Consider the following 24886-nt stretch of genomic DNA (forward strand, 5'->3'; position numbering starts at 1 on the left):
CTAGTCACTTAATATTTGAATCTCAGTGTTACTTTTAAGATTATTTTCCTCAAGGCACTTATTTAAATAATATTTTCAAATTGGGAATATGTAAAGGTCATTAAGCACAGAAGATTTGAGTTAAATTCCATGAGATTCACTTTTCTACTTCTCTTTAAAGCTAAGCTTGCTTACAGAGAGTAAGAGTTTCCAGTTCACACTGCAGAAGATACTGGATGTTTTTCAGAGTAATATCTGTCTTCAAGCAGTGCCTACAGATGCAATGACTTTGCTGACAGGCAAACTATTACTTCGTGGAAAAGGCAAATCTCAAACTGACGTGCCAACAACTGTGTTGTGATGCCAAATACAAATATGGTATAATTTCGTTTTTTATTGTGTTACCTTTGTAGACCTGTGGGAACAACAATCCAGCATTCCCTCTAGTGGCCACTAACCAAACAGGGAACCAGTTCGCTTGAACTTGTGTTAATTTTTTTTTTTTTTTTTCTTATTTTCATGCAGTGCTATGTTAGCATGCCTGAAAGGCAGAACTGGCCCAGATACCAAATTACAGCAAAGGTTCTGAGACAGGATTTCAGACACGTGCTCATTTCTGGAATGATGCTGACAGAAGGCTAAGAAAGAAGGGCATTTGTTGGGAAAATCCCAACAGTTGCAAAATATTATAACTGTCCATCAGTTTCTATTTCTGAATTGTGTGTGTACTTGTTTTCTATCACACCATGCCCAGTAATTAATGTATTCTGTGACGAAGATGTGGTCTCTGGAGGAGTCTGGTCTCTCTGATCTCTTGGAGTTAATGGGTAGAAGTGGGAAAATGTTCAATAGTAATGTTTAACCAAACCACACTGTTATTTTGGTAATAAAAGTATGCGACTGTCTGGGAAACATTACTGGACTGATAAACCTGCACGGATTTAATTTATTTTCTCCTACCCACCCCAAATTGTATTTTGGGCCTAAGCTCCCACCAGTGCCTTTTCAATGAAAGAGGGACCAGGGACGAGGCCAGCTGCTGACTCACTCCCTGACCTTTAGCAAGCTCCTTTGCCCTCCGCGCCGCCGCCGTGGCCGTGGCCCGGGCTCGGCGCGGGAAGGGCCGTGCGGGGCCTTGAGGGGCTCTGCGGGGCGGGCCGCGGCCGGGCCGGCTACACGTGTCCCGCACCGCTTGTTTACTAGCGCGGGGGCCGCGCGGGGCATCCTGGGGGCTGTCGTCTTATCGCGGACCCGTGGGCAGGCGCGGGCGGCGGTAGTGACTACAGCTCCCAGAGTGCCACTGCGCGCGCTGGTCGTGACATCGGCCAATCGGAGCGCCGCACGGGGGTGATTGATGTGCGGCGCCGTGCAATCCGCTGTGCAGGAGAGTCAAAACATGCCCGCCCTCCGGGAGGAGTCCTGACAGGCAGGCCAACTAGCCAATAGGAAGGGGCTGTGAATTGAGCAACGTCGCTTCTGGCCAGTCAGCGCCCGAGCAGCGCCCGTAGGGGGCGGGACCCGTCGAGAGGACGGGGCGGGGGGGCAGCCGAGGGGAACTCGGTAATGGCGACGGGTTCGGTAAGTGCTACAAAGTTTCGAGCTGCCGCTTTTGGGGGCTGCGAGGCTCTGGCGGGGGACGGGAGGGCTTCGGTAGGTCAGAGAAGAGTGGTCGCGGCCGCGGGTCGAGTTGAGGCGGTCGCGGAGTCCAATCTTTTGACGGCGACGGGAACATCGGACATTGTTTACTGTGCGCCTTCCCTGACCGGTTCCGCGGAGCCGCCGTCCTGCCGCACCGCTGGGTTGAAACTCGCGGGGTGTACCTGCCCTCTTTGTGCTCTTTCAAACCATGAAAACAATCGGAATAGGGGGGTTGTCCCCCCCCTTGTTTTCCCCGGGGAGCCGCTGCCCGCCGCGGTCTGTCGGAGCGAGGGCGCTGTGCCCGCTGCGGGAGCAGCAGCTCTGCGGCACGGGGAGTGTTCGGGGTGCCGGTGGGTGCCGGGGGGCCCCGCGGGGGGAGCGGCGGCCGGAGCGCGGGGGGCCCCCCCGGGCCGCTGTTACGCAGTTCGAATGAATGGGGCCGAGCGCGCGTGCGCCGTGCGGCCGCGGGTGTAAACAAGGTCACGTGACGGGCGGGGGGAGGCCCCGCGGGGCTGCGTGTGAGGGGGGCCCGGGGGGCTCCTCCCGGGGGGCTCCTCGGCCTCAGGGGCCCGCCGCAGGGCTGGGGCGGCGGGGGCAGCGCGGCCCGCCCTGCGTCAGCGAACAGGCCGCCCGGGCTTCGAAAACATGGTGAATCACGCTGTGCCTCGGCTGCGCGCTCTGGCACGGCCGGGGATGTGCAGCGAGGATTCCTGATCAAAGCAGCTGCGCCAGGAAAAGTCCCTGGTGTAGATCCAGTCTTGCCAGTATGTTGTGTTTTGCTTGGAGAAGCTGTTCTCCGAATTCAACTCCGTCCAGCTTATTGCTCAGGCGTAGACCTGGCCTGAAACTTCGTCAGTAGGTTGGGGGAAGAAAGGCAAATAGCAGAAGGAAAAAAGCCACGGGAAGCGCTTCCACCCAGGCATTCCTGCGCAGTGCGGTTTGGGTGGATGCTGCCCGGTTCCTGCTGAACCCTTTCTCAGCCACAGTCTTTATTTACTTTTTCCCCAAGTTTATTTTTGGCCCTCAGAAATAGACATGGTTCAATTAATAAAGTCTTTGTTAGTAGCGCCATTTGTTTTATCGTGACAAATTAACTTACTTTAAAGCACAAAGCAGTAATTTCATTTAGCCTCCCAAGACAGCCGCGGTAATTACAGTCCTGTGAAGCATGGTTCTAGACAACATCTGGCACAACAAATTTTCAACATAAAGTTGAATTTTAAAATATCTTTACAGGCTAGTTAATGACCGATCCCTTCATGTTCAAACCATTGAAAGGCTCAGGAGAACAGGACATGATGTCCAAAGCAGGCTTTAATCAAGCAGAATAAAAAATTTGAAAAGTAAAGTTGGGTGGTTTGTTTTTCTTTGTAATTCTCTTTCAGTTTCATTGTAATTCATTTGTTAGAGGATTTTTTGGCTTTTGTACACAGATGACTTGGTTTGGAGAAATTCTTGTGACTTGGAGGAATAATTCATTTCTCAAACAAGTATCTTTCTTGTCAGACTAGCATTTTGTATCTGTACCTTATCTCTGACCTTCAGAGTGTTGGACACAGACTTTCAAGTCTTGGCACCTGGCAGGAAGGAAGGAAGGAGAAGGTAACATTCTAGAAATAAGTTTGCTTTTTCATTTTGGAAGAAAAATGGGAAAGGAAGAGAGAAAAAATAGAGGGAAAAATAAAACAAACAACAGGGCAGAAGGAGGGAAAGGAAAGACGTAGATAAGCCAGAAAAACAAGGAGTGGCTTTTCAGAGTTGATTAGTTGGAGATAATCTTCAAGGTCCTGATCTGTACTTCTGAGGTCTGGTTTTTCTGTTCAGAAATAACTGAGCTATGTGCTCTTGTGGTGTTCCCTAATTTTACAGTCACTCATGGGTGACAGGGGTATAAATTTTGTTAAAGATGTTTTCTGGAGCTGAAAATAATGTCACTGATAGTTTGAGTTGTGTATTCTCATTTCTGTGACCTTTCTTCTCCACCTTAAAATCACAATAAGCCGCTGTAGCTTTGTAGTAGTGCCATTTGAGTAGAATCAAACACCTTTTTATGTTTAGTATGCAAGTTTATATAAATTTTGCATATATTTGAAAGATTAGGAGATCAGAAGGGTAGAAATTTTCCAGTCAAAACCCTCCTGGACATGAACCTGTGCAACCTGCTGTAGGTGAACCTGCTTTAGAGTAGAGGGTTAGTCCTGGGCTAGATGACCTCCAGGAGTCACTTCCAACCCACTCATTCTATGATACGAAACTATTGTGCTTTTTTTCAGCTGTTGTTGGTATTTCTCTAATGTAGCTTACTTAGTGGACATGCATATGGCAGACTTCTCAAGCTTTCTTTCTTATAAGCTGTTTTCTGCTATTTCATGAGAAACTCATTATCTTTTCAAGGACACTTCATTAAAGTACAAGCTAATCATGTTATGGTAGCTTTAATTCGTCCTCATCTTAAAAAAAAAAAAGAAGTAGATAACCAAATTACTAAAGATTGGAATAACATTATTTACCAGGTTTTAGAGACAGTGGTTGTGTAGAATAAGCACACAGTTCTCTGCTGAAGATGGTCTAACACAGTGGGTTTGGTGTAAACATTACTAGGATTTGGGGAAATGAAAATGAAGTGAAATCTTCCAGTAGAGGCATCTTCATCTTTCCATTTGCAAAGCAGTGAAGGATTTTAGGAGTCCAGTGTGTTTGAGACTCTTCCTGGAGGCCAGAGATGGGAAGGGGAGTGGAAAAGGCTTCTGCAGAGACACCAGTGCTGAAAGGGCAATTGGGGAAAATATGGGCCTGATCCTAAATGGCACAGGAGGCCTGATCTCACAAGGCTGAGGACAGCATTTTTGCTTTGCTCTTCATTTTCCAGGCCTGTTCCCAGGTTTCTCAAGTCCCTGAGTGTAGCAGCTTGCCTCTGAAAGAGCAAGACATTCCTTTGTCTGTGATAGATGTGGAGTAAGTGAGGGGCAGGCTGGTTCTGTGAGGCATCTGTGCCTGAGGCAGTGGGGCAGATGGGATCCCTCCAGGCAAGTGTCAGTCGTGGGTCACAGAATGTTTTGGGTTTGAAAGGACCTTAAAGGTCATCTAGCTCCAAGCCCCCTGCCCTGGGCAGGGATGTATTGTGAGGATGGTCTCCAGAAAGCAGTGGATTTGGCAGCAGGATGGCTCCCAATAACTGGAGAAAGAAAATGTCACACCAGGCTTCAAGGAGGAGAATGTGGGGAAACTACAGACTGGTCAGCCTCAGCCTTCAGGTATTTTATGGGGCAAATTGTCCTGACAGCCATGTCCACCCTCTTTGTAAGGCAAGTTGTCTGGAATAGCCAGGACAGATCAGCCAAAATCAAATCTTGTCTGACCCATCTGATGGCCTTTTGTGATGGGCTGAGTGGCTTAGGGTACCTAGTGAATGTTGTTCATCTTGGCTTGAGTGGTGGTTGAGGTAACTCCAGACTCTTGAAGGCAGTGGGCACAGGCTGTGGGAAGTTCAAACCTGCATGAGGAACAGCTTCTTTACAGCAAGAGTGGTTCCTGGAACAGGGGAAGTGCCAGGGAGTCTCCGTTCTTCAAGATACTAGAAACTCAAGTGGCCAGCGCCCCAGGTAGCCTCTTGACTTCAGAGTTAGCTCTGTTTTCTGTAAGGATTGTACAAGATTGTATCTAGACACCCCTAAAATATGCTGTGATACTCAGCAGACTAATGAGGATTTAGGGCCCTGGTAATGAAGTAGTATATCTTATGCAACTTAAAACAGTTCACATGTATACAAATTTCTAACCTCTGTCTTTCTAAAGTCAGATACTTTGGAGCATCCTAACATGGTGTGGGAAGTGAAGACCAATCAAATGCCTAATGCAGTTCAGAAACTCCTTCTGGTAGTGGACAAGAGAACTTCAGGGATGAACGAGTCACTGGAGTTGCTGAAGTGTAATGAAAACCTGCCCTCTTCTCCTGGATATGCATCCTGTGATGAACACATGGAACTTGGTAAATAACAAGATTTTTTCAGAGGAAACTGAATTCTGAAGTTTGTTTTAGATTTCCTATACTGAAATTATTGGAAGCTGATTGAATGAAATTGCTGATTTTTAACTTGAGTAGGGCAGGGAATTGTGACATCTGAAGGTATTTGCAGTCACTTTTCCCTTTAACCCATTTCCAGTCCTGACACACTGGCCTGTTGACTCAAATATGTTCTTGAACTCCCAGCCACAAATTTCTGCTTCTAATCCCCAGAGGAACAGGGTTTTTCTGGCACAAGAAAAACAAACAGAAAGCTCAAGAGCTCCTCCTAAAGGGGAATCACGTTGCTTTAGATCTGCTGCAAATAAAGATTCTGGGATAGAGGAAGGTTACTTCAGTTCTTAAGGATTGGAGAAAAACCATATACCTTAGAAAGTATCAATATAATCTGTGAAATATTAACACATTTATTTAAATTATGGAGTCATTAAGAATAACGATACTTAGTTATATGACAGCACATAGCACAGACTTCTTTTAACAAGCTGGGGTCTTTTCTCTTACTCTGTATGGGATAGGAAAGGTGTATATTGTTGGGAATTCACCCTACCAGGCTGTATACCCAGCTTTCATGATTTATTTAATCTGAGTTATTTAACTTTGGTTCCCTGGTAGAAACCTTTTACCTTGAACATGGTCTGATAGTGAATTTTTTTAGTGTCATACCTTCAAGGACAGATAATTTAGTTGTCTTTGTGGAATCTTTTAGTATTTTAGTGAAGCGTGTTGTTTTTGAATAATACTGCAGTATAGTTCTGTGTGAACTGGTCAATCTAGTAAAAACTTTAAAATCAAAACTACATTTTTATATAGTTACCTATTTTTTTCTTAAATTTCTTGTGTGACTATATAATTGACTAGAGATGTTACTGTTTCTGTGGCCATTTTTATGAACAGGGTTTGTGAAATGTTGGTAGTTGTCATATGAGAAATTATTGTAGTTTGGTTTTTTTAATCAAATTTGCAAGGTTTGGTGTCAAATTGAGAGACAGCAGAGAACTGAGTATAATTGTGGTAATTTGTGCATTTGTTTGTAGATGATCTTCCTGAATTACAGGCTGTGCAGACAGATTCTACCCCACCTGCACTTTTTCAGCTTGGTGCTGATGTTTCACATCAGGAATGTTCAAGGCCTTCATGGAGCCAACATACCTCAAACAGCAATCCAGAAAATGCTTATTCTTGTGAGAATGGGGTGAACTGGTTGACAGAATTAGCAAATATAGCCACAAGTCCTCAGAGTCCTTTGATGCAGTGTGCTTTTTATAACAGGTACTGACACTCATTTCAGTTTTGAACAATAGAGATTTATAATCCTGTCTCCAAAATATTTCTTTTACTCTTTACACCCTCTGACTTTGAACTGGAGCCCTGTTTTTTTGTCTTGTTATTTGTTCTGTGAAAGTATGCACAGAACTCATCTTAGAGCCTGGTGCAAAAGCTGCTTAATTTCCAGCCATGGATGACATAGGATGATGTAAAGACATTGCCTATCCACAGCAGGCTCACAGAGCCTGGTGCAAAAACTGCTTAATTTCCAGTCATGAATGACATAGGATGATGTAAAGACATTGCCTATCCACAGCAGGCTCAGAAATTATGGACATTTACCTCATGTGAAGCAGCAGATAAAAACTAGGAGGAATTTCTTACATTAAATTTTAAAGCTTCCTAGTGCACAGACTTCAGATTTTAATTTTTTTTTTTAACAGCTAATTGGACATCTAATGCAATGTATATTTCAGTGATAACTGTCTCAGGTTTGTGATCTGTAAATTCTGTAAGGCTGTGAGCAGCAAGTGTGGGATCTTGGAAATTTCTGGGCTTCCCTTTTTATTGTACAGCTTTTTTTAGGTTTTTAATCAGAAAATTTGTAAAAAGTTCAGCATTGTGCTAAGGAGATGCCACTGTGGAAGTAATACTGTCATTTGGGTGCTGTATGGAACCTATGCAGGAGTTATGCTAAGCATTCTCTGTGCCTGAGCTTGTGCCCTTTAATCATCCCGTTGGAATACTAGTGTGTGGGAGGTTTGTTTGGTGTTCAGCTCATGCAAACAGAAATATTTGCAATAAAAGCATTTTAGAGCAATGGCAGCAAAGTCTCATGTTGTCTTAATCTGAGATATTTTAAAATAAATGTTTCTGTTGTAGATCATCTCCTGTTCGCATTATAGCAACGAGCAAAAGTTTACATTCCTATGCACGTCCTCCACCAGGATCTTCAAACAATGATCCTAACTTCTCCAAGAATGATGTGGATGAAACACCAGTCAGACATGAAAGGGTGAGTCGTTCTGAAACATTTTAAAACACGTATGAACAATGGGTTAAGTTTTTTTACAAGGGAAACTAGCTTAAAAAAAAATCTGTTTAGTGTTAATACTATTGCTATTTAAAGTAGATTTTCTGTTACTTCTCTTTTTACCACACAGGGCAGACTTGTAGTGCTGTTTCATATTTTTTGTGACGAGATCACTTTCTAAGAAAGCTCTGCTTCTATTGTGATTCCTTCTTTAGCAAGCTTTAAAAAAATGTTATCTCATTTGATGCCTCAAAAGGAGATACGGATCCATCTCCTCTGAGGTGCACAAAACCCATCAGTCCAGTGTCTCCTTCTCCCATTTATTAATTAGTATCTGAAATTTGTTAACAACGGTGAATTTTCTCCAGGGATTTATCTACAACTGCCTTGAGCCTACAGCTTTCCAGTAACTGGACCATAAAGTAATGTGCTTTAAATGATTCTGTAGATGACTAAGGAATGATGAGGTGTAAAATGCTCACACATGAACGTAAGATAATCCATAGGGATTAAAGAATCTCAGAGAATGAAACCTAAAAATGTCAGGATGCATCTCAGAAAAGGACATGAAAACAATCCATTCACATTTATTGCATTCCTTTAATCTTTGTCTTCATGTTACATTCCTATTAGTATTTAAGGCGAAATGATGCCACAAGTGTAAATTAGAGACTGTCTTAAGGCATATAAGAGCAGCCCTAAAATCCTGTGCAATAAAATACCAACACCATTTTGCTTTTTTTTTTAATAGGCAAATAGTGAATCAGAATCTGGCATTTTCTGCATGTCATCACTTTCAGATGATGATGATTTAGGATGGTGCCATTCCTGGCCCTCAACTGTCTGGCATTGTTTTCTAAAAGGTAAAAATAGCATGTGTCATGAAATCAGTATTTGTTTTGTCTTGTAGTTGTTTTTTCTTGTAGCACAGACTTTTTTACCTAACACTAATGTTCTTTTTTTCCTTGAAAAAATCTGTTAGGCTCTCGCTTGTGCTTTCATAAAGGACGCAATAAAGAGTGGCAGGATGTTGAAGAGTTTGCAAGATCTGAAAGCTGTGGAAAAGAGGAAAATCTCCCAGTCAGTCCTTACAAGGTAGTTGTTAGTTCTGACAAGCTCACTGCAATACTTGTAGCAAATATTTTGTTTCTTACATTACCCCTGTGCCTTTAATTACTGTCTCAGGAAAATATGTTGACATGAATGTTGTTTAGAGCTGATCACTGTGCTGTTTGTGGATCTCACAGAAAGGCACTTGAACTGAATTAATTTATGTATGTTTTGAATGTGTGTCATCTTTATTAATTTATAGCTGGATAGAAACACAAATTAGAATATTGTTATTTTTTAATACAATGTATGGTAATGAGTATACACCTAGAGTATGTACAGGTATATGCTTTTCTTGGGGGAAATTTTTTGAACTGTGTGTGTGTTAACAGGACTATGGTTCCAATGGTTTGAAGTTGATTTCTCATGAAGAAAGCATTTCCTGTGGTGAGTCAGTGCTGAAGCTGACTTTTGATCCTGGCACAGTGGAGGATGGCTTGCTTACCGTAGAATGCAGACTCGATCATCCATTTTATGTTAAAAATAAAGGTATGAAATACCTCAAGTACACTTGCTTGCATATTAAAATATTCTCAGAAAGTGACTGCAGATTTTTTTGGTATCCCATAATGTTCATGAAAGTGATAAAAGTTGTGGTGTAGAAACAGTTTGCTATCTTTGTAAAGAAATCCGGAAGATGAACAAACAAAAAAACCTGTAAAGCCATAAAGCTCCTTGAATACTGCCTATCTCATAAGGAAAGATTTCATTGAGTATATCAATGGAGCTCAGGAAAGTAGACAGACTGGGGTGGGGGGAGACAGGAAAACTTCAAATAAGGGAGGCTTTTCTCACTTGTTAAAAATGGAACTTCTGATGGTAAAAGTCTCCAGGATTTGATTCCTTTTTTGCTAGAATGAGATTTTATTTGAGATAAAAATAAACTGTTTGCAATAACAATTCCCTAGGTAAGAATTTCTGATTTTTCTTGTGTGAAAGAAACTACATCAGAACATTTTTATAAAATTATGTAATTTCAAGATATAGGATTGCTCCAATGAAGAACTGGAGAGATTGTCTGGCCGTTTGTCTAATTTAACTCTTTACCACTTCAGGTTGGTCATCTTTTTATCCAAGCTTGACTGTGGTACAGCATGGCATTCCATGCTGTGAAATGCATCTTGGAGATCTGTGTCTACCTCCTGGACACCCTGATGCCATTAACTTTGATGATTCAGGTGTTTTTGATACATTTAAAAGGTAATTTTTGGATAAAGTGGCCTCAGTGGTTCTTGTATTTAATGAGTAGGCACGTTAAGTCTGGAAGAACTTGAAGCATTATATAGAGGAAAGAGAGAATAGTTTTGGCAATATGAGATAAATGATAGGGAAAAAATAATACTCAGTACTAGGAAGGCTGTGTAATTATGTGCTCTCTAAACTGCAAAGTCGTGCCTTGGAGTGAAATAAATTTTTAGCCTCTTTTTATGATAGTTTAAGGCAGATTAGATAAAGCAGTAAATATATATATATATTGTCTTTATAAATTCTCCAGATAAAGTGGATTATGTTTGAAAAACCTAGTACAATTTTCTGACAATAGTATGTCTGCCAGCTGTTATCTCATGCTCAATATGCAACAATACATCTGAATTACCTGAGTAGTTTCTTAGTGGCAAATGCATGTGCAGTGGCTCTAGAATACAGTATGTTCATAACCTTATTATTTTTGTGTATTCTGTTTTTTGGCATTCTTTTTATTAGATCAAATTTACCTAACTTCACAGTTTGATTCACTTTGGGGTTTACCTGAGCTAGAACTTCAACCAGATAACCTTCAGAAGTCCTGTTCAACATAAATTACTCTAAGAGTCTAGGGAAATTATAAAGATTTTTCCATACTGTTTTGAGATTTTAAGGTTTAGTAAAATCCATCTTTTCCTATGATGTTAGTGGCTTTTTAGCATCTGTTTTTAATCTAGTTTCACTTTGGTTTATTACAGCAGAAAAAAGGGAATTTAAGATGCTATTTGCAGTTCAAGCCCTGAGAGCTCTTGTATGATTTCAGCCTGGCATAGAAAAAGTTCAGATTGCTTGGCTTTATTCATTTGCTGTCTGGGCATTTTTGTTAACTCCTGGTTACTCCAAGTTAGCTGTTAGAGTCATGGTAGCGACATGTCACTGAAAAATCTGGATTTCTGGCTCCTTACTAGTTTGCAGCCCAGCTGAATACTGCCTTGTACTTCAAGTTCCTTGTCTTTCTGGGCAGAAGGGAGTGACTGAGTAAGGAGCATGCAGCAGCTGCAGCTGTGATAACAGGACAGAAGAACTAAAAACAAAATGCTGTTTCTGTTTTATGGGCAGGAGATTAGGAATAGGAAGGGTTCTGGCCTGTTGTGAACAGAGGTCCTTTCTCCTTATCTTGTGATAGCCTGCAGGATGGTCAGCATTATCCCTTCTTTGCACTTTGCTGACGAGGGGTGGTGCAGGCCACTCGTTGGGCTCCAGATTTCCCCGTGGCTCTGTCCCACGAGAGGAGCTGCCTTTGCAGATGGGGCTGGGCTGCCACATGCAGGATTTCCTTGCTAGTAGTTCTACTTGATATTCACAAAAAAGCTCTTCAAAACCCTTATTTTGGCCATAAATCATGCAACTGTAGCCACACTGAGCAATAGGTAAGAGGAGCCTTAGCATGTATACCTTCTGTGTTTATCTTGTGGTGGTAACTTAGTGGTTTAGATTTATGATTGAGTAGCCCCTTTCCAAGAGTGCTTTTCCCACCCGGAGATGGTAACAGTCTGTGGAGCAAAACTACTTCTTTAGTGATTAGAAGTTAATTGTAGTCATTGGTCAGCTAAAAATTGCAAGAGTTTGTGGTATTTGGAGGTGTGAATTTTCTGGAAACAAGTCACCTCCGCAGTTGAGATGCCTCGAGGGAATGTCGCGGTTGTGTCACTAGAGGGCAGGCGTTTGTCAGCAGAGCATCGAGTCCTGCCGAGTCACGGGCTCTGCGCCGGGCTTTAACCTGGCTGGACGGTTTGTGTGTAAAATAGTGCGTGTTCCACTGCCCAGAGGAGTTAGTTGTACTGAAGTGAATATAATGTAATTTATTTCAATATAGTGGTTTCATATTTGCCATTAGTATATGGTTGCAAGTGAACTCTTTGCATTTCTTTCCTTTCTGTACCTGTCATTCACTGATCAGGTTTGATTTACGGTAAGGGCAGAAGCAGAAAGAAAAAAGTGTGTTTAAAAAGAGAATGGAGTTTTAAGACATAATAAAGTTAACAGATACATAGCTGAGGAAAGTACATAGCAGAACACGGAAAGTTGCAGTCTTCATCACACTGAAGAAAATACTAACTTACCTGCCAAAGTCCTGTAGTTTTTTGTTTTTCACACTGACATCCACATCAAGCACAAATCATTGTGTCACGAAAAAGGGCAGAATACTAGAATTGTAATAAAATTGAAGAGTGCACAGGTATTTAGGGGTTTAACGTGAAAATTACTGGCTGGCTTTATGATGTGTCCTTTCCCTGCAGTTACGATTTCACCCCGATGGACTCGTCTGCCGTGTACGTGCTCAGCAGCATGGCTCGCCAGCGCCGCGCCTCGCTGTCCTGTGCGGGAGCGAGCAGTCAGGATGCTGAGAGATCACAATGCAGTAGTAAAAACTGTGCCTCTGCTGCATCGTCACATCTTTCCTCCAATCCCTTGTACAGCAAAGCTGGCAAAAGCCACAGCTCAGGGACTGCAAGTACTGTGAGTGCCACTTCTCCAAACAAGTGCAAAAGACCAATGAATGCCTTCATGCTTTTTGCCAAAAAATACAGAGTTGAATACACTCAGATGTATCCAGGGAAAGACAACAGGTAATGATACAAACTGTAGTTTTGCTATTACTGGTGAGTTAGAAGAATATCTGTGTCCCACTTGAAGATTTAAATAGACTGAATGTTGCATTTGAACTGAAATGTGTGTATTGTTTTAAGAATAAGTTTTGAAAAATGTTAACATAAAGGGTGGTTTATGGGTGGACTGTGAATATTTTCAGTACTCGGTGAACATGATGCAAACCATTTTTGGCAAATTTACCTTCTGATAAAACATTGGGGTAAAGCAACTGATACATGCATGTGTGCACTGGCAGAGGCACAAATACAGAGCCGTTGTTTACAGTGATGAGCTGCTCTGCTTTTGCGCTGTAATGGAAAAAAGGGAGTTTCTGGTTCTTCTAATTAAGTCTTGACGTATTATTGCAAATTGGTCCTGAAGTTACAAGCATTTATTTCCATTCTCTATATCCTGTTGAATAGTGGAGTACTGATAAGTTAGGACATCTCAAAGATCATCATCCAGACAGCTCATTGCCAAATTTTTCTTGCCCTAAAAGCATTCAACGATCTGTTGAAACTTGCAGGAAGAATTGTATGACTGTGTTTGGGGGATGGGTCTTTGTTAGTTTGTTATTTTGTTCTTAATTTCTAGCATGTTTGCTTTTAAACATTTTTATTAAGATTTCCATTACATATATTTAAAGTAATATTTGGTGCTAATTGTGCATATGTAAATAGAAACCAAAACACACAAACATGGACTGATCTTACAATCAGATTTTTTACTGTGTGTAATTTTATAAAAGCTGTCACTGTAAAAATTGCATTGTGGCATAAAAATTCTTGAACTAAATCTGGTAAAAATTAAAGTTGGCAGGGCTTTGAAAGGGGTTTTATTTTATAATGTTCTAATAAGGAGGCTGTAACTGGTGCTGAAATATAAAATCCAGCCAAACAATCCCAGCCAGTCTTGTGTGTCCTGACAATGATGTTGTGTAATGTTTATAGTGAGTTCAGTGAAGCAGATCTGCTGCCTTCACACTGATTGCAGCTATCAATGAGAAATGGAACAGAATGTCAGCCAGGAAAGTTTATGATGGTTGTAAATTTAGCTGAAAATGCTGATTTCAAATGGATGCAGTGAACTGGAGCTGTGGCTGCATGGATGTGAAAATGAATTGAATATTTCAATGAGCAAGCAGGACAGTGAGCAGGTTTACCTTGAAGGAGAGAGATGACAAAGTTACAAGTACGGTTCAAAATGCACTGCTCACTGTCCTGCTTGGAAGGCACTGCAGCTTTTGGCTGCAGTTCCATGGCACCCATGAAACACAGGGTGGCAGAAATAGCATTAGTGATAATTGATACAGGCATTCAGCTACTGTCACTCAAGTGTTGCTGAGGCATTCATTAATTTAGCTGCTGGGAGGCAACTCTCATGTTTTTTAAATGTAACTTTCTGTCATTTTCAGATTACTGTGTAGATCTTACAACATAGTAGCCACTTCTGTGCAGTGGAGTTCTTATGTTTACTGCTGTTACTTCCTTAAGGGAGTAAGAAAGTACAGACTTGAGGTATTCTGAGTTAAATGGCCTATTTTGAGACAAAGCAGCTCAAGGCATGTCAGCAAGACAGTGAGCTTGTAAACATTCAAAGCAGAAGTCAAGAGTCACGATACTTAAAGGACTGCAAGATCCTATTTGAAAAACTGGTGTTAGGGCTGCATTTGTTCATTTTCTGGATATTCACTGTAACACCATAACTGTAGTTGAACTTGGTTGTGTGTTCAGAAATTATTTGAGTAGTGGACTTCCTAGAGATGAGGGAAATTATATTTTTGTTTAAAAGATTTCATGGTGCATCTTTATTTGGGAAGGCAACGGCTTTACAGCAGACCTGCTCTCTCTGGGTCACCGTGTTCTTTCCTGAGGGTGTGAGTGATCCAGTACAGAAGCTGGATGACCCAGAGCAGACAGGGTACTGGTGATATGCCTCTGGATACTGTCAGAAGATGAAAAATCTTCTCCTTAAACTGGGTATGTTTGCTTCTGATGACAGAGCAAAGATACTGGTTCTCAGTTTGGACAGAAAAACAGAAATCCCATTGCCAAAGAGACAGGCTGTGCAGAGGGGTTTGATGGCAATGGGATGTGGTGTTCCCTGGAGAAGTTTTCTCTGAGGAGTCATCAGAGCACAGGGCAGTGCAGGCTCAGGGGCTGTCTGGGCACTCTGGGATGTGGTCCCTGAGCGCTCTGCAGCTCACGGAAACCTGAACAGCACCACACTGCCTTGCAGGAGTCAAAACCATTTTTTTTTCTGTGGTGCAGAACAGCATTCAGGATTGCTGTGTGTGCCATGTTATGGCAATAGTTGATGACACTCTAATTGTCATGATTCTGTTTGAGTGTCTTCGCTGCCAGCAAGGAATTTTATTAATAGGAGAAAGAAAAGGACTTAGTTGTGTCCACCTTTTTCTTACAGCCAGTCACAGAACTCTCATTGCTGTAATCTGAAGCCAAAGTACAAACCACTTCTTAGCTTTAATAGTCATTGATAAAAGAGCTGTTGTTTGGAGATTTTCATTCTGCTAAAAGACGGAGTTAAAGCTTTAATGGGATATTGATCCAACATTTGGGAGTGCAGTTAAGCAATATGGCAGGCTGGTACAGGGAAATGTTGTCAAAAGACCTAGAGTTTGTAAGGAAAGGAATTAATTCAGTTTCTGGAAATGGTGATAGATGTATTAGAACAAATGGTTCCATTTGCACAGGAATGGAAACTTAGCAGTATGTTCCACCCAGGATGGATTGAAGGTGGAAGAAGCTACAGATATTGATTAAATAGACATGGGGACTTGCAGTTAATCAAATATTTGGCTGAGGTCATATTCAGTTCATTGCTCTAATTATTAGAGAACATATTTTCAGCAAATCTGTCATATGATCTTCTAGTATGAAAGTAGAGCAAAACAAATGTGAGTTACCATTTGGTGGTGGTTTTTGCAACTTCTCTATTTTGCTGGTTTATGCCAGTTGCTGTATGTACACCCTTTGAAACGTTAAAATGTGCATTGACCCATGCTCAGCTAACACAGAAGTCTCAGCTGTTTAACTACTAAAAGAACTATGAGAAGATAATCACAAATATGATTGTTACAATTTTCAACATACAGCTGATTTCTTCCTTGTGTGTTAATTCGACATTTAACTCACATCTTTTTTAAAGTGTTCAGATAAAAACAAAAAAAAAATCCTGGTATTTCTTAGCACTGTCCTGACTGTACTGTAAACATTTATCTTGCAGAGCCATAAGTGTGATACTTGGCGACAGGTGGAAGAAGATGAAAAATGAGGAAAGAAGGATGTACACACTAGAAGCCAAGGCCTTGGCAGAGGAGCAGAAGCGTTTAAATCCTGACTGTTGGAAAAGAAAACGAACGAATTCTGTATGTTTGTGAGGCGGTTTCATCATGCTGTTACATGTGTTCAGATGGGTGGCTGCAGTGTGTTCTCTGCAGAATAAGCTGCTTTCTTAGTAGCTGAAACCTTCATTTACTCTCCTGTGTTGTGTAACCTGCTTTTGGCAGTTTGGCAGGAGACAGATCGGGAGAGGGTCTGTCTGAATATTTTATGAGAGTTCTGAGGATTCTGTTGTACTGGAAGTTAGTGTGCTTGTGAAATGCAAAGGAAGGGCACGTGGTCTTTCACTTTGAAGTGAGTTCACAAGGTTGTACTTGAACTTTTTTATCTTCTGTAAAGGCCTTTTCTTTACCTAGTTTTCTTGCTGATAATTTATATCAGCAAAATAATATGGGAGCAAAATTTATAGGAGCAAAATATTTTTTCCCCATGAATGCCTTTCATTTATTAGTCTGTTCCATTATAAAATAAATACAGTAGATAACACTACTTCTGTAGGAAAAGAAATTGTTTTCCACTTGTTAGAAAGCCAGAGTCTGCAGCAATGTATTAGTAGGTGGGGCATGTATTAAGAAAGAGAAGAGCTTTAAAGCCGAAACATCATGTAAAACAAACATCAAAAAAAGGAGATTCTGCTTGTTCAACTAGAAAAGTAGATTGGAAGGGAAGATCCACTGAGGTGCACAGAGTGCTTGCCAAGTTCTTCCATTTAATGGCTGGGTAGAAGCTTGAAGGGTGGTGTGGACTTCACCTACATGGTTGGTGAAACCATCCATCCATGTGGTGTAATATTTCATCCTCAAGTTTCCCCCTTTCCTTTGATGTGTAAATGAGGCTTTTTTCTCAAGAGCATATACAAGTGTTGCCTTAAGACTGAATAAGAAATGCTCCAACACTGAGTTGCTTCTTTCTGCTGCACATACTTTGTGCAGTTTCCAGTCCCTTGTTGCAGAAGGTTCTACCAAATCCCAGCTGCTAGGAACAAGCTGTTTTTCTGTTCACTGCATTCTATTTTAATCAACAGTGACAGCTTCTGTTACATTTCCTTGTGGGTTTAGTTAAAATAATATTATTTATTTATTCTGCTCTTACACTACTGCAGTTTTGAGCTTTGGGTGGTGAGATCACAGCTCACCTGTGAGCCTCAAGCAACTCAGGGGTGTGTTCGTGTGTAGCTGAGTAGTGATGGGCTTGCCTCAGTAAGGCTTTCTTGCCCTGCCTTGTAGTAGGATTTTCCTTGTCCCTACAGTCTTCAGGCCAAGAGAACAGGATCTGTAGAAGCCATTACTCAGTGTTACAGCAGGAAATAGCCTTTGTAATTGTTCCAGTTCAGTGAACTGAGCTGTTAGCAGTCTGGTGACCTTAGTCTGTAATGACAGTGGGCTCCAGGCTGTGACACAGAAGTCGTGATGGTCTTTTGATGATCAGGGAATAAAACTGTCTGCTTTGGCCTTTTTGTTTTCTTCTGAACAACTGACCAATGATTAGAGATACTTGTGGCTTTGAAAACAAGTGTTGGACCCTTTGCTTGGTAACCACTAACCTGGTTTTCTCTTCTCTTTTCTCAGGGCTCACAACAGCATTAAGCATGAATTTTCCTGTTAACTCTGTATTTACAAAGTGGCTGTTGCTTGATGGCGAGAAGATGCAAGATCAAGGTCTTACTATTTGTTGTGACTGTGTGTGACCATAAAATACTGGCACCATCGTGGAAATGACCTGAGTGCAGATTTGCTTTTTACAATAGAACATTAAGTAAGCTAAAAACTATCAGCATTTTAAACCAAATTGCCTTATTTTTCTTCCAAACTTCATTATGTATCAGGTAATATAGGCTTGAAAATGGATATCCTGTGGTGCTAAAGTACTTTAGAAAGAGGCGAAGGAGATATGTATAAATGTTTATTTTTAAAAGAAAATGTACAAAAAGGGGAATTTTAAAATATGTAACAGCTGTTTATATACATTGATTCTTATTGCTGATTAATATGTATTGCACAACTGTATTATTAATTGCAATTCTGGGGCCTGGGATTTTCTGAAATGGCAAAGTGTATTATCAGCTTCCAGCTTCCCAGCCTGCCCTGCTGCCAGCAAGTTACCAGAACGTGGGAATGGAGGGTGTGGTGTGATGTAGCAAGGGAGCTGCTGCTTGGGATGCCACTTAGAAAACTTGTAGCCACAAGGGAAGTATTTTTGCATCAGCTGGCACTAGTTAGAGCTGTCATTTTGTGGTGGAAACAATGGCCCGGACAGGATGAAATAAATAAATAGCATTATCTCAAGAAAAGTGGTGCTGTTGATATCATCACCATCATAGTTATAACTCTGTGTTTTGTCTTTGCCACATATTCTACAATATTTTATTTTGCCATAAGACATCTTTATGGTGGGGGCAAACTTTGCACTTAACTATATGTGCAACACTTGCACTTTACTTTTTTTTCTCCTCCAACTGTCTAAAATTAGAGCAGCTGCGTTAGGATTACAATTGCTTCTGCTGTGAACATTTACAATCATGGCTTTTCCTGTACTAAACAGCTGTGCGTTGGGTTTTTTTTAAGAATCACAACTGTAAATTTCAGTTTATGACACGTCTACATGATGTTGCCCCTAAGATTTTTGCACACTATATTCTTGTATATTATTTCAAATAAATTCATTAAAATTTGGTGTTGTGTATTTTATAAAATGAAGAAGACTAATCATGAAGTCAGCCCTGCAGCAATGAGCACATTCTGCATGGAAGTCTTTACATGAACCCATCCAAAGTATATTTTAATGCTCTGCCATTAGGAAGCTAGTGAAGAAATTCAAATACTATTTTCAGGATTGGATAGTTAATGTTCTTTATTACAGTTTAAGCAAGAAGAGTTGAAATCAATATAAATTATTTCTAAGCAAATAGCAGTGCAATAGAGAAGAATTTAGGTTAGTTATAAATATTTTTCCTTGTGTTAAAATTAGTGATCTTTAGATGGAAACTGATGATTCAAACATTTCAAAAGTACAATTTTCTGAATACGGCTAAAATGTATTCAACTGTTTAAAACTCTACTTGTAGGAAAAGAGCTGCTTCCTTATTTGAGATATTCAGCAATTACACTGTAATATTTGAGTTCTAATTTTATACTTTTCTAAATTCAAAAGGAATGCTTAAGAATGTTTCAATTAGATGTAGAATTACAGCACATAAAAGTTGTACAATTTCCTTATAATATTTCTGTATAAGTGAGTTCCTGTAATGTGAACATAAAGCAAGAAGACAGAAATTTCAGACATGAAGTAGGTAAACATTTCATTGTAAAGCTGATGTACTTGGGCATAATTTACATGAACAGTGAATACTTATGTGGCACCGAAGCCCTCAGCTGTGTTCCCATCCATTCCCTGGTGTGAGGGCATTGCCCAGGTGTGTTCACTGAAGGGTTGACATGGCTTTCTGCAGCAGCTGAACCATGATGGGATAGACTGGTGCAAACTCCTTTCCCTCTCTTGTTCTCACTGATTGAACATAAGCTTCCAGTGCACCGCTAAAAAAAAAAAAAAAAAGTAAAGTAGCTAAAGCAATTAAGTACTGTAAATTCAGGATCTGCAACAGAAATTAATTGCCTTCTTCCCTCCTGCAAAATTTTCCTCAGATGGTCCTACTTGTGTGAGGAAGGAAGTGAACAAGGAAGCCTTGCAAAGCTCTATATAATTGTTCCATGATCTTCATCTCCTTTCTTGCATGTGTGAGGAGCAAACAAGTTAACATTTAAATAAGCAGCAGCATGTTGCAGATGGCTTGAAATGACAGCTCTGACGCACAGACTCGGGCTCAGTGCTGCACTGGTAACCTTTAGAGAAGGAGAGAATCATCTCCAGCTGCTGCAGACGCTGAGAGTGCAACTTCCAGCATGAAAGGTGGGGCACTGGTGAACACCCACCATGCCCTGAGGAGATTCCTGGCACAGGAATCCCATCTCAATCCTCAGGAAGTGCTGCACTAACCCCAGAGGGCTTGGGTAAGGCACGGCCTGGCTCTCTTACACATTGTCACAGGATGTCACACATAGAGTCATCATGTGGGAACTCCACAAATAAAACATTGCAAAGCTAAAAGGGGCAACTGTGGTGATGCTTTACAACACAGGGTCACCTTTCAGCCAACATTCTAGTACACAGTATTGTTGAGTGACAGCATATTTGTAAAACAAACACTGTAAGTGCTCATCTGTTGAGACACTAATTCATTAAGTAGGCCAAGCTAGCGCTGCCACACTTAAATATAGCTTTGAATACAATTTTCTTCTCCTTTTCTGCTTCTATCTCTTCATGTAACTGATACGATCATCTTGGAGTTTCCTTCTAAAATTTGCTTATATTTGTGCTATTTACAGCAAAACTGACATTAAGATAATGCACAAACAACAGACCCCATTTCAAGTGGAGACTAATAGAGCTCCTGGTATGTTCCTCTTCTAAGACAGGCTGTCAGCACAGCACTTCAGCACTGCACAGGCACCAGCCCACAGGGCAGGGGGTCCTGCTGCCAGAGCAGCCACTGAGCAGGGAGTGGGTCTGGGTCTGGCTCATGCATTCCTTTCTGGGAGTGCAGGGTGCACCAGCACAGCTGCTCTGCCAGTGAGGGAGCCCGCTGGCTTTCAGTAACGTGGCAGGAACATTCCCAGTCCCACTGGGAGAAGGCAGATGGTTGTTGTGCACATCTGGTGAAGGGCTGGGGGGCACAGGGGTCAAGGGAGATGGTAACACAGAGAACCGCAAAGTTGTGCCTATAAATACACAGCCAGTGCTGTAGGATGGTGGCTGTGGAGGCAGAGCTGTGTTTATGTTTGCTGCTCCTTCCAACAAACAAGCCTTTGGCGGAACCCTGCGTTCCTGCACGAAGAGTTCACAGATTTGAAGGCAGCACTGCTCCCTGGTACGTGCCTGCTGGCAGCTGGCAGCAGTAGGCAGTGAATCAGGCAAGGCTCAAGGAAAGCAAAAGTACTGAAGAGCCCATGTTTCACACACACGGGCTTCTCCAGGCGTAAGATGGTAAGAGAGGAGCAGCCAAGATCCCTGAGTGATGCTGCAGCTCTGGGAAGCCTCAGATGAGCTCACCAAACCTGACAGACCAGAGCAGGGTCACAGTACCCTTGGGTGCCTGTGAGTAAAGCTGCTGCTACATCAGCAAGGGCTTGCCTTTCCTCAATAACTTGTGTCAGAGCCTGGCTGGGAGCACCAGGAGGAGCTGCCTGTCCCCTCGTGCAGCCCCTGCTCGTGGAGTTTGACAGGGAGAGAGTGAAGCGTGCAACCAAAGAACCCGAGGCAGCTTCACCTCTGAGCACAGGGTGGGAATGGAACAGCACAGCACGAGGGGATTCCCAGCACCGCTCCGATGTCCCTGTGCAGATCCAGACTCCACAGTCCCTCTTTGCTGAAGCCCAGGACATATTGTCTGGGGGGGAGACAAAACAAGGATGAACAGGATGACTGGAGAGTTACTAAGCACAGAAACAGTTCCTCATGTTGGCCTTGGTGAACTTGAGAGCTCTTAAATTTTGGTAACAACTGCCTTGTGAGCTACTGCTGAGGGGTCCACACCAGGTACAAATACACTGTAAGGAATCACTTTGAATCTTTTGCACAGCAACAAACCACAACAGAGAACCAATCTGTTACAGGCAGAAAGACAGGGAAAGAATATTTATTTTATCCAGCTAAAGTAAACCTGACTTTTTGCACGTGGACAGCTCCCTGAAAACCTTCAGCCTGCTCCTTCCCAATGGTCCCTGGGGAGCAGCACAGGGTCTACAGGGAAAAAGGCAACTAAAACACTACTTGCTGCAGCCACAAAGTGCTTTGGGTGCAGCTCACTTCATTCCCAGCAAAGGCCATCAGCATCATGAACTGCAGAGAGATTAGGCACATCCACAGGTTTATTTTAAATCCCAAGGTTTAGAAAAACTGGGGGAATGGGACAGCAGGAAATTGTGCTTTTTAGATAAACTTGGCCTCTTGTAGCAATGAGGGGCCACATGGGATGAGCAGACTGAGCAGCAGGTGGGAGATGCAGGCAAGGAAGGGTCAAGGGTGACATCAAGGATGCCATCCTGATGAGTGGAGATGCTTCAGAAGTCAGAAATGTCTCACATTTCCACTCATGTCAGCACTCAAATGCTCTGGTCAGCAGTAAGTGTTAGATATGTTAGATGTTTGTTAGCTGCTACAAAGAATTGTCCCTTGTATTAAAAAGACAGCTGAGAAACTCCTGTGAGTTTTCTTACTGTTACTGTCATTTATCTTGATAAATCTCTCCCCTTCCACCCAGCAGTATCCCTGTCTTTTCCATTCTATACACTCCTCAAAGTTTGTTGTGGGCTCAAATAGTTTTTTGAAGTCATCACAAGCTGAAAATAGAAAAAAAAAACATATTGACCTGCCTAACTTAGGTAGCTCTAACACCTCTTGGTGAAGTTGTGGGTTGGCATCATTATCCAGATGGTAACACTGCTATCCCTTAACTGATTTATCTCCTTGCTTTGAAAAAGCCTTGAAAAAGATTACAGAGATAACCAGATAGATGAAAGGGAGAAGCTTTACCCTAAAAGCAGCACCCAAAACCACTCAATGTGAGCCCTTGATAATCCTTTGCCAGACTGTTATTCCCACCAGATCAAACAAGATGGAATGAGATTTAGGCTACGCTAAGTGCCATACTGCAGTATTACAGTCCCACTGTCACACCTTCGAGCAGCTTTTATCTTTTTTCCTTCTCTCCTGCCCCACAAGAATCTGATTTAACTCACAAAACCAACTCCAGAGGCAGCTAAAAGGAGTTTTGCAGGTCCCTTCTGCTGCACTTGCTCTTTTTACTGTGGCTTTGCTTGCATTGTTTCAAAGAGATGGAGTCAAACTTCACAAATATAAGCAACCTGAGAGCATCACAACCCCTACCCACTCCAAAGCAATCAGTAATGTCAATACTCTAAGGTGAATTCTCAGGAATTTTACTAGAAGACACCTTTTACAGCTTTACACTAAACAATGGAAACAAAAGCTTTCTGAATACTCCAACTGCATTCACTATTTTCCTGTGTCCCACACCTGCATCTCCAATAGCAGTACTTAAACACTCTGAAGCTGAATGTTTTAAAAAGCCATTCATAATCAGTAGCTTTACCTGAGTTTCTGGTGAAGCAAACTGGCCTGGAGAACTCCCTGCTCCCTGTGCCCACCCAGGGAAGGCTGGGAGCCTGCTCCCATTCAGGCTGGTGTAGGAAAGTAGCCAAGGGGAGGGTGAAAAGCTGCTGCAGCTGCTAAAGGCTGGTAGCAAAGAGGCAGCCACGGGCACCCGGAGCTCCACACCCTACCAGGGGACAAGGGAATCATGGCCAAGCTGAGAAAACTCCTCTGCATTGCTGCCTGTGGGAATGAGGCCATGCAGACAGGCCAGGAAGCCTGTCCATTCCAGGTAAGGAAAGGTCCAGGCAGTAAAATGGCACAAATCAGGAATCCAGGGAGGAAGGTTGTTTGGAGTCCAGAGAGGAATGGTGGGGTCGCTCCAGAGTGAGAGGGAGGAATGGGCTGGAAAAGTAACTGAAAGCACCAATGGTCATAGAGTAGACATGGTTCCAGAAGTTCCTTTGGGATGGGAGTTTTGTTTGGCTGAAGACAGTCAACAAGGCTTCAGGGGAGTGCAGCATACAGAATATGGACAGTGCAGGAAGGTGCTTGTGGCAAAGCAAGATGATTGCTGCTGCATGCAGCCAGACTTCAGTGCAGGCTGCCTGAGCTGGGCAACTTGGAACATCACAGGAGCTGCTGGGAAGCCTAGCTGACTAATTTGGGGAGATAAGGGAACTCAGGGGCTTTGGTAACACTTGAAATGCAGAGTTTTCCATGATATTTTGGCAAACTTTAGCAGTCCTAGCTCAAATGAGCATTTGTTAACTATGCTGGCAGTAGAGGACTCAATTCAGATGCACCATTAAAATCTTGTTTTTAGAAAAGCAGGCTCACTTCTGTTGAGGACACTGTAAAAACACCAGTGCCAAAGTAGTTGTGGAAAAATAAACAGCACTATGGGTGAAAGCAGTATCATGAAGTCTCCAGCACAGAGGAGACCACAGCTGTTGTCATATAAAAAGATGTAATATATAGTTGTATTATTGTTTTTAAGATGGAAGAAACCCTGTTTATGTAATACACAAAACATACTCTTGAAGGGATTAGACTAAATAATGCCCTAAATTCAGCATCTTCTAGTCTAATAAAGGACATAAAACCTGTTCAGCAATCTGTTTCTATTTTAAAAGACAAGCTATGGTATACTTTACAAATATTGTTTGTAAAAGAGAGCTATGGAAGGAGGGTTGGTGGGATGTTCTGCATATATTAATGCTTCATTAAAAATGCCATAAGAAGTAAGGGAAAAAAAAAAAAGCCCTAAGTTTAAGATGCCCTCCCACATAAGGAAAAGGATTTTAAAGCACTTATTAAATTACTTCACTTGCATGAGCAAAACCATGAGCTTTCTTGGAAATCAGGACAAGCTGATTATATAAGACCCTGATAGTTCTTCTTTAAAATGTTATTTGAACCCATGAAGATTTATATCTAGAGTCAAAAGGAAAAAAAAAAAATATG

At 41.9% G+C, this 24886-nt stretch overlaps 2 protein-coding genes across 4 annotated transcripts in view; one reads left to right on the top strand and one right to left on the bottom strand.

Moving 5' to 3' along the window:
- The first annotated feature begins 1406 nt into the window (after positions 1 to 1406).
- HBP1 (HMG-box transcription factor 1) lies at positions 1407 to 18923 on the top strand. 3 transcript variants are annotated; one of them, XM_041405421.1, is made up of 11 exons: positions 1407 to 1557; positions 5413 to 5605; positions 6679 to 6913; positions 7793 to 7925; positions 8695 to 8806; positions 8926 to 9038; positions 9386 to 9542; positions 10109 to 10253; positions 12539 to 12868; positions 16137 to 16291; positions 17821 to 18923. In XM_041405421.1, the coding sequence occupies exons 1-10, from the start codon at positions 1543 to 1545 to the stop codon at positions 16288 to 16290; spliced, it is 1587 nt and encodes a 528-aa protein (XP_041261355.1). In that variant the 5' UTR covers positions 1407 to 1542; the 3' UTR covers position 16291; positions 17821 to 18923. The 3 variants fall into 3 exon arrangements, with proteins under 3 accessions (XP_041261355.1, XP_041261354.1, XP_041261356.1); XM_041405420.1 differs by having other exon boundaries at positions 16137 to 16278; XM_041405422.1 differs by having other exon boundaries at positions 1491 to 1557; positions 5417 to 5605; positions 16137 to 16278.
- A 150-nt stretch (positions 18924 to 19073) lies between these two features.
- The window catches only part of COG5 (component of oligomeric golgi complex 5), a 173255-nt gene continuing 167442 nt past the window's right edge, over positions 19074 to 24886 (bottom strand). The window contains exon 22 of the mRNA XM_041405419.1: positions 19074 to 19785. Within this exon, the coding sequence (XP_041261353.1) occupies positions 19671 to 19785 (115 nt within the window). The 3' untranslated portion in view covers positions 19074 to 19670. The remainder of the gene's footprint in view (positions 19786 to 24886) is intronic.

The sequence above is a fragment of the Onychostruthus taczanowskii genome, unplaced genomic scaffold, assembly GCF_017590055.1.
Source record: "Onychostruthus taczanowskii isolate IOZ18803 unplaced genomic scaffold, ASM1759005v1 scaffold23, whole genome shotgun sequence".
NCBI lineage: Eukaryota > Metazoa > Chordata > Aves > Passeriformes > Passeridae > Onychostruthus > Onychostruthus taczanowskii.

Coding starts and splice junctions, on each gene's coding strand:
- HBP1 (XM_041405420.1), top strand. Junction 8,807..8,925: donor CTGGCATTGTTTTCTAAAAG/GTAAAAATAGCA, acceptor AAAATCTGTTAG/GCTCTCGCTTGTGCTTTCAT. Junction 9,039..9,385: donor TCCCAGTCAGTCCTTACAAG/GTAGTTGTTAGT, acceptor GTGTGTTAACAG/GACTATGGTTCCAATGGTTT.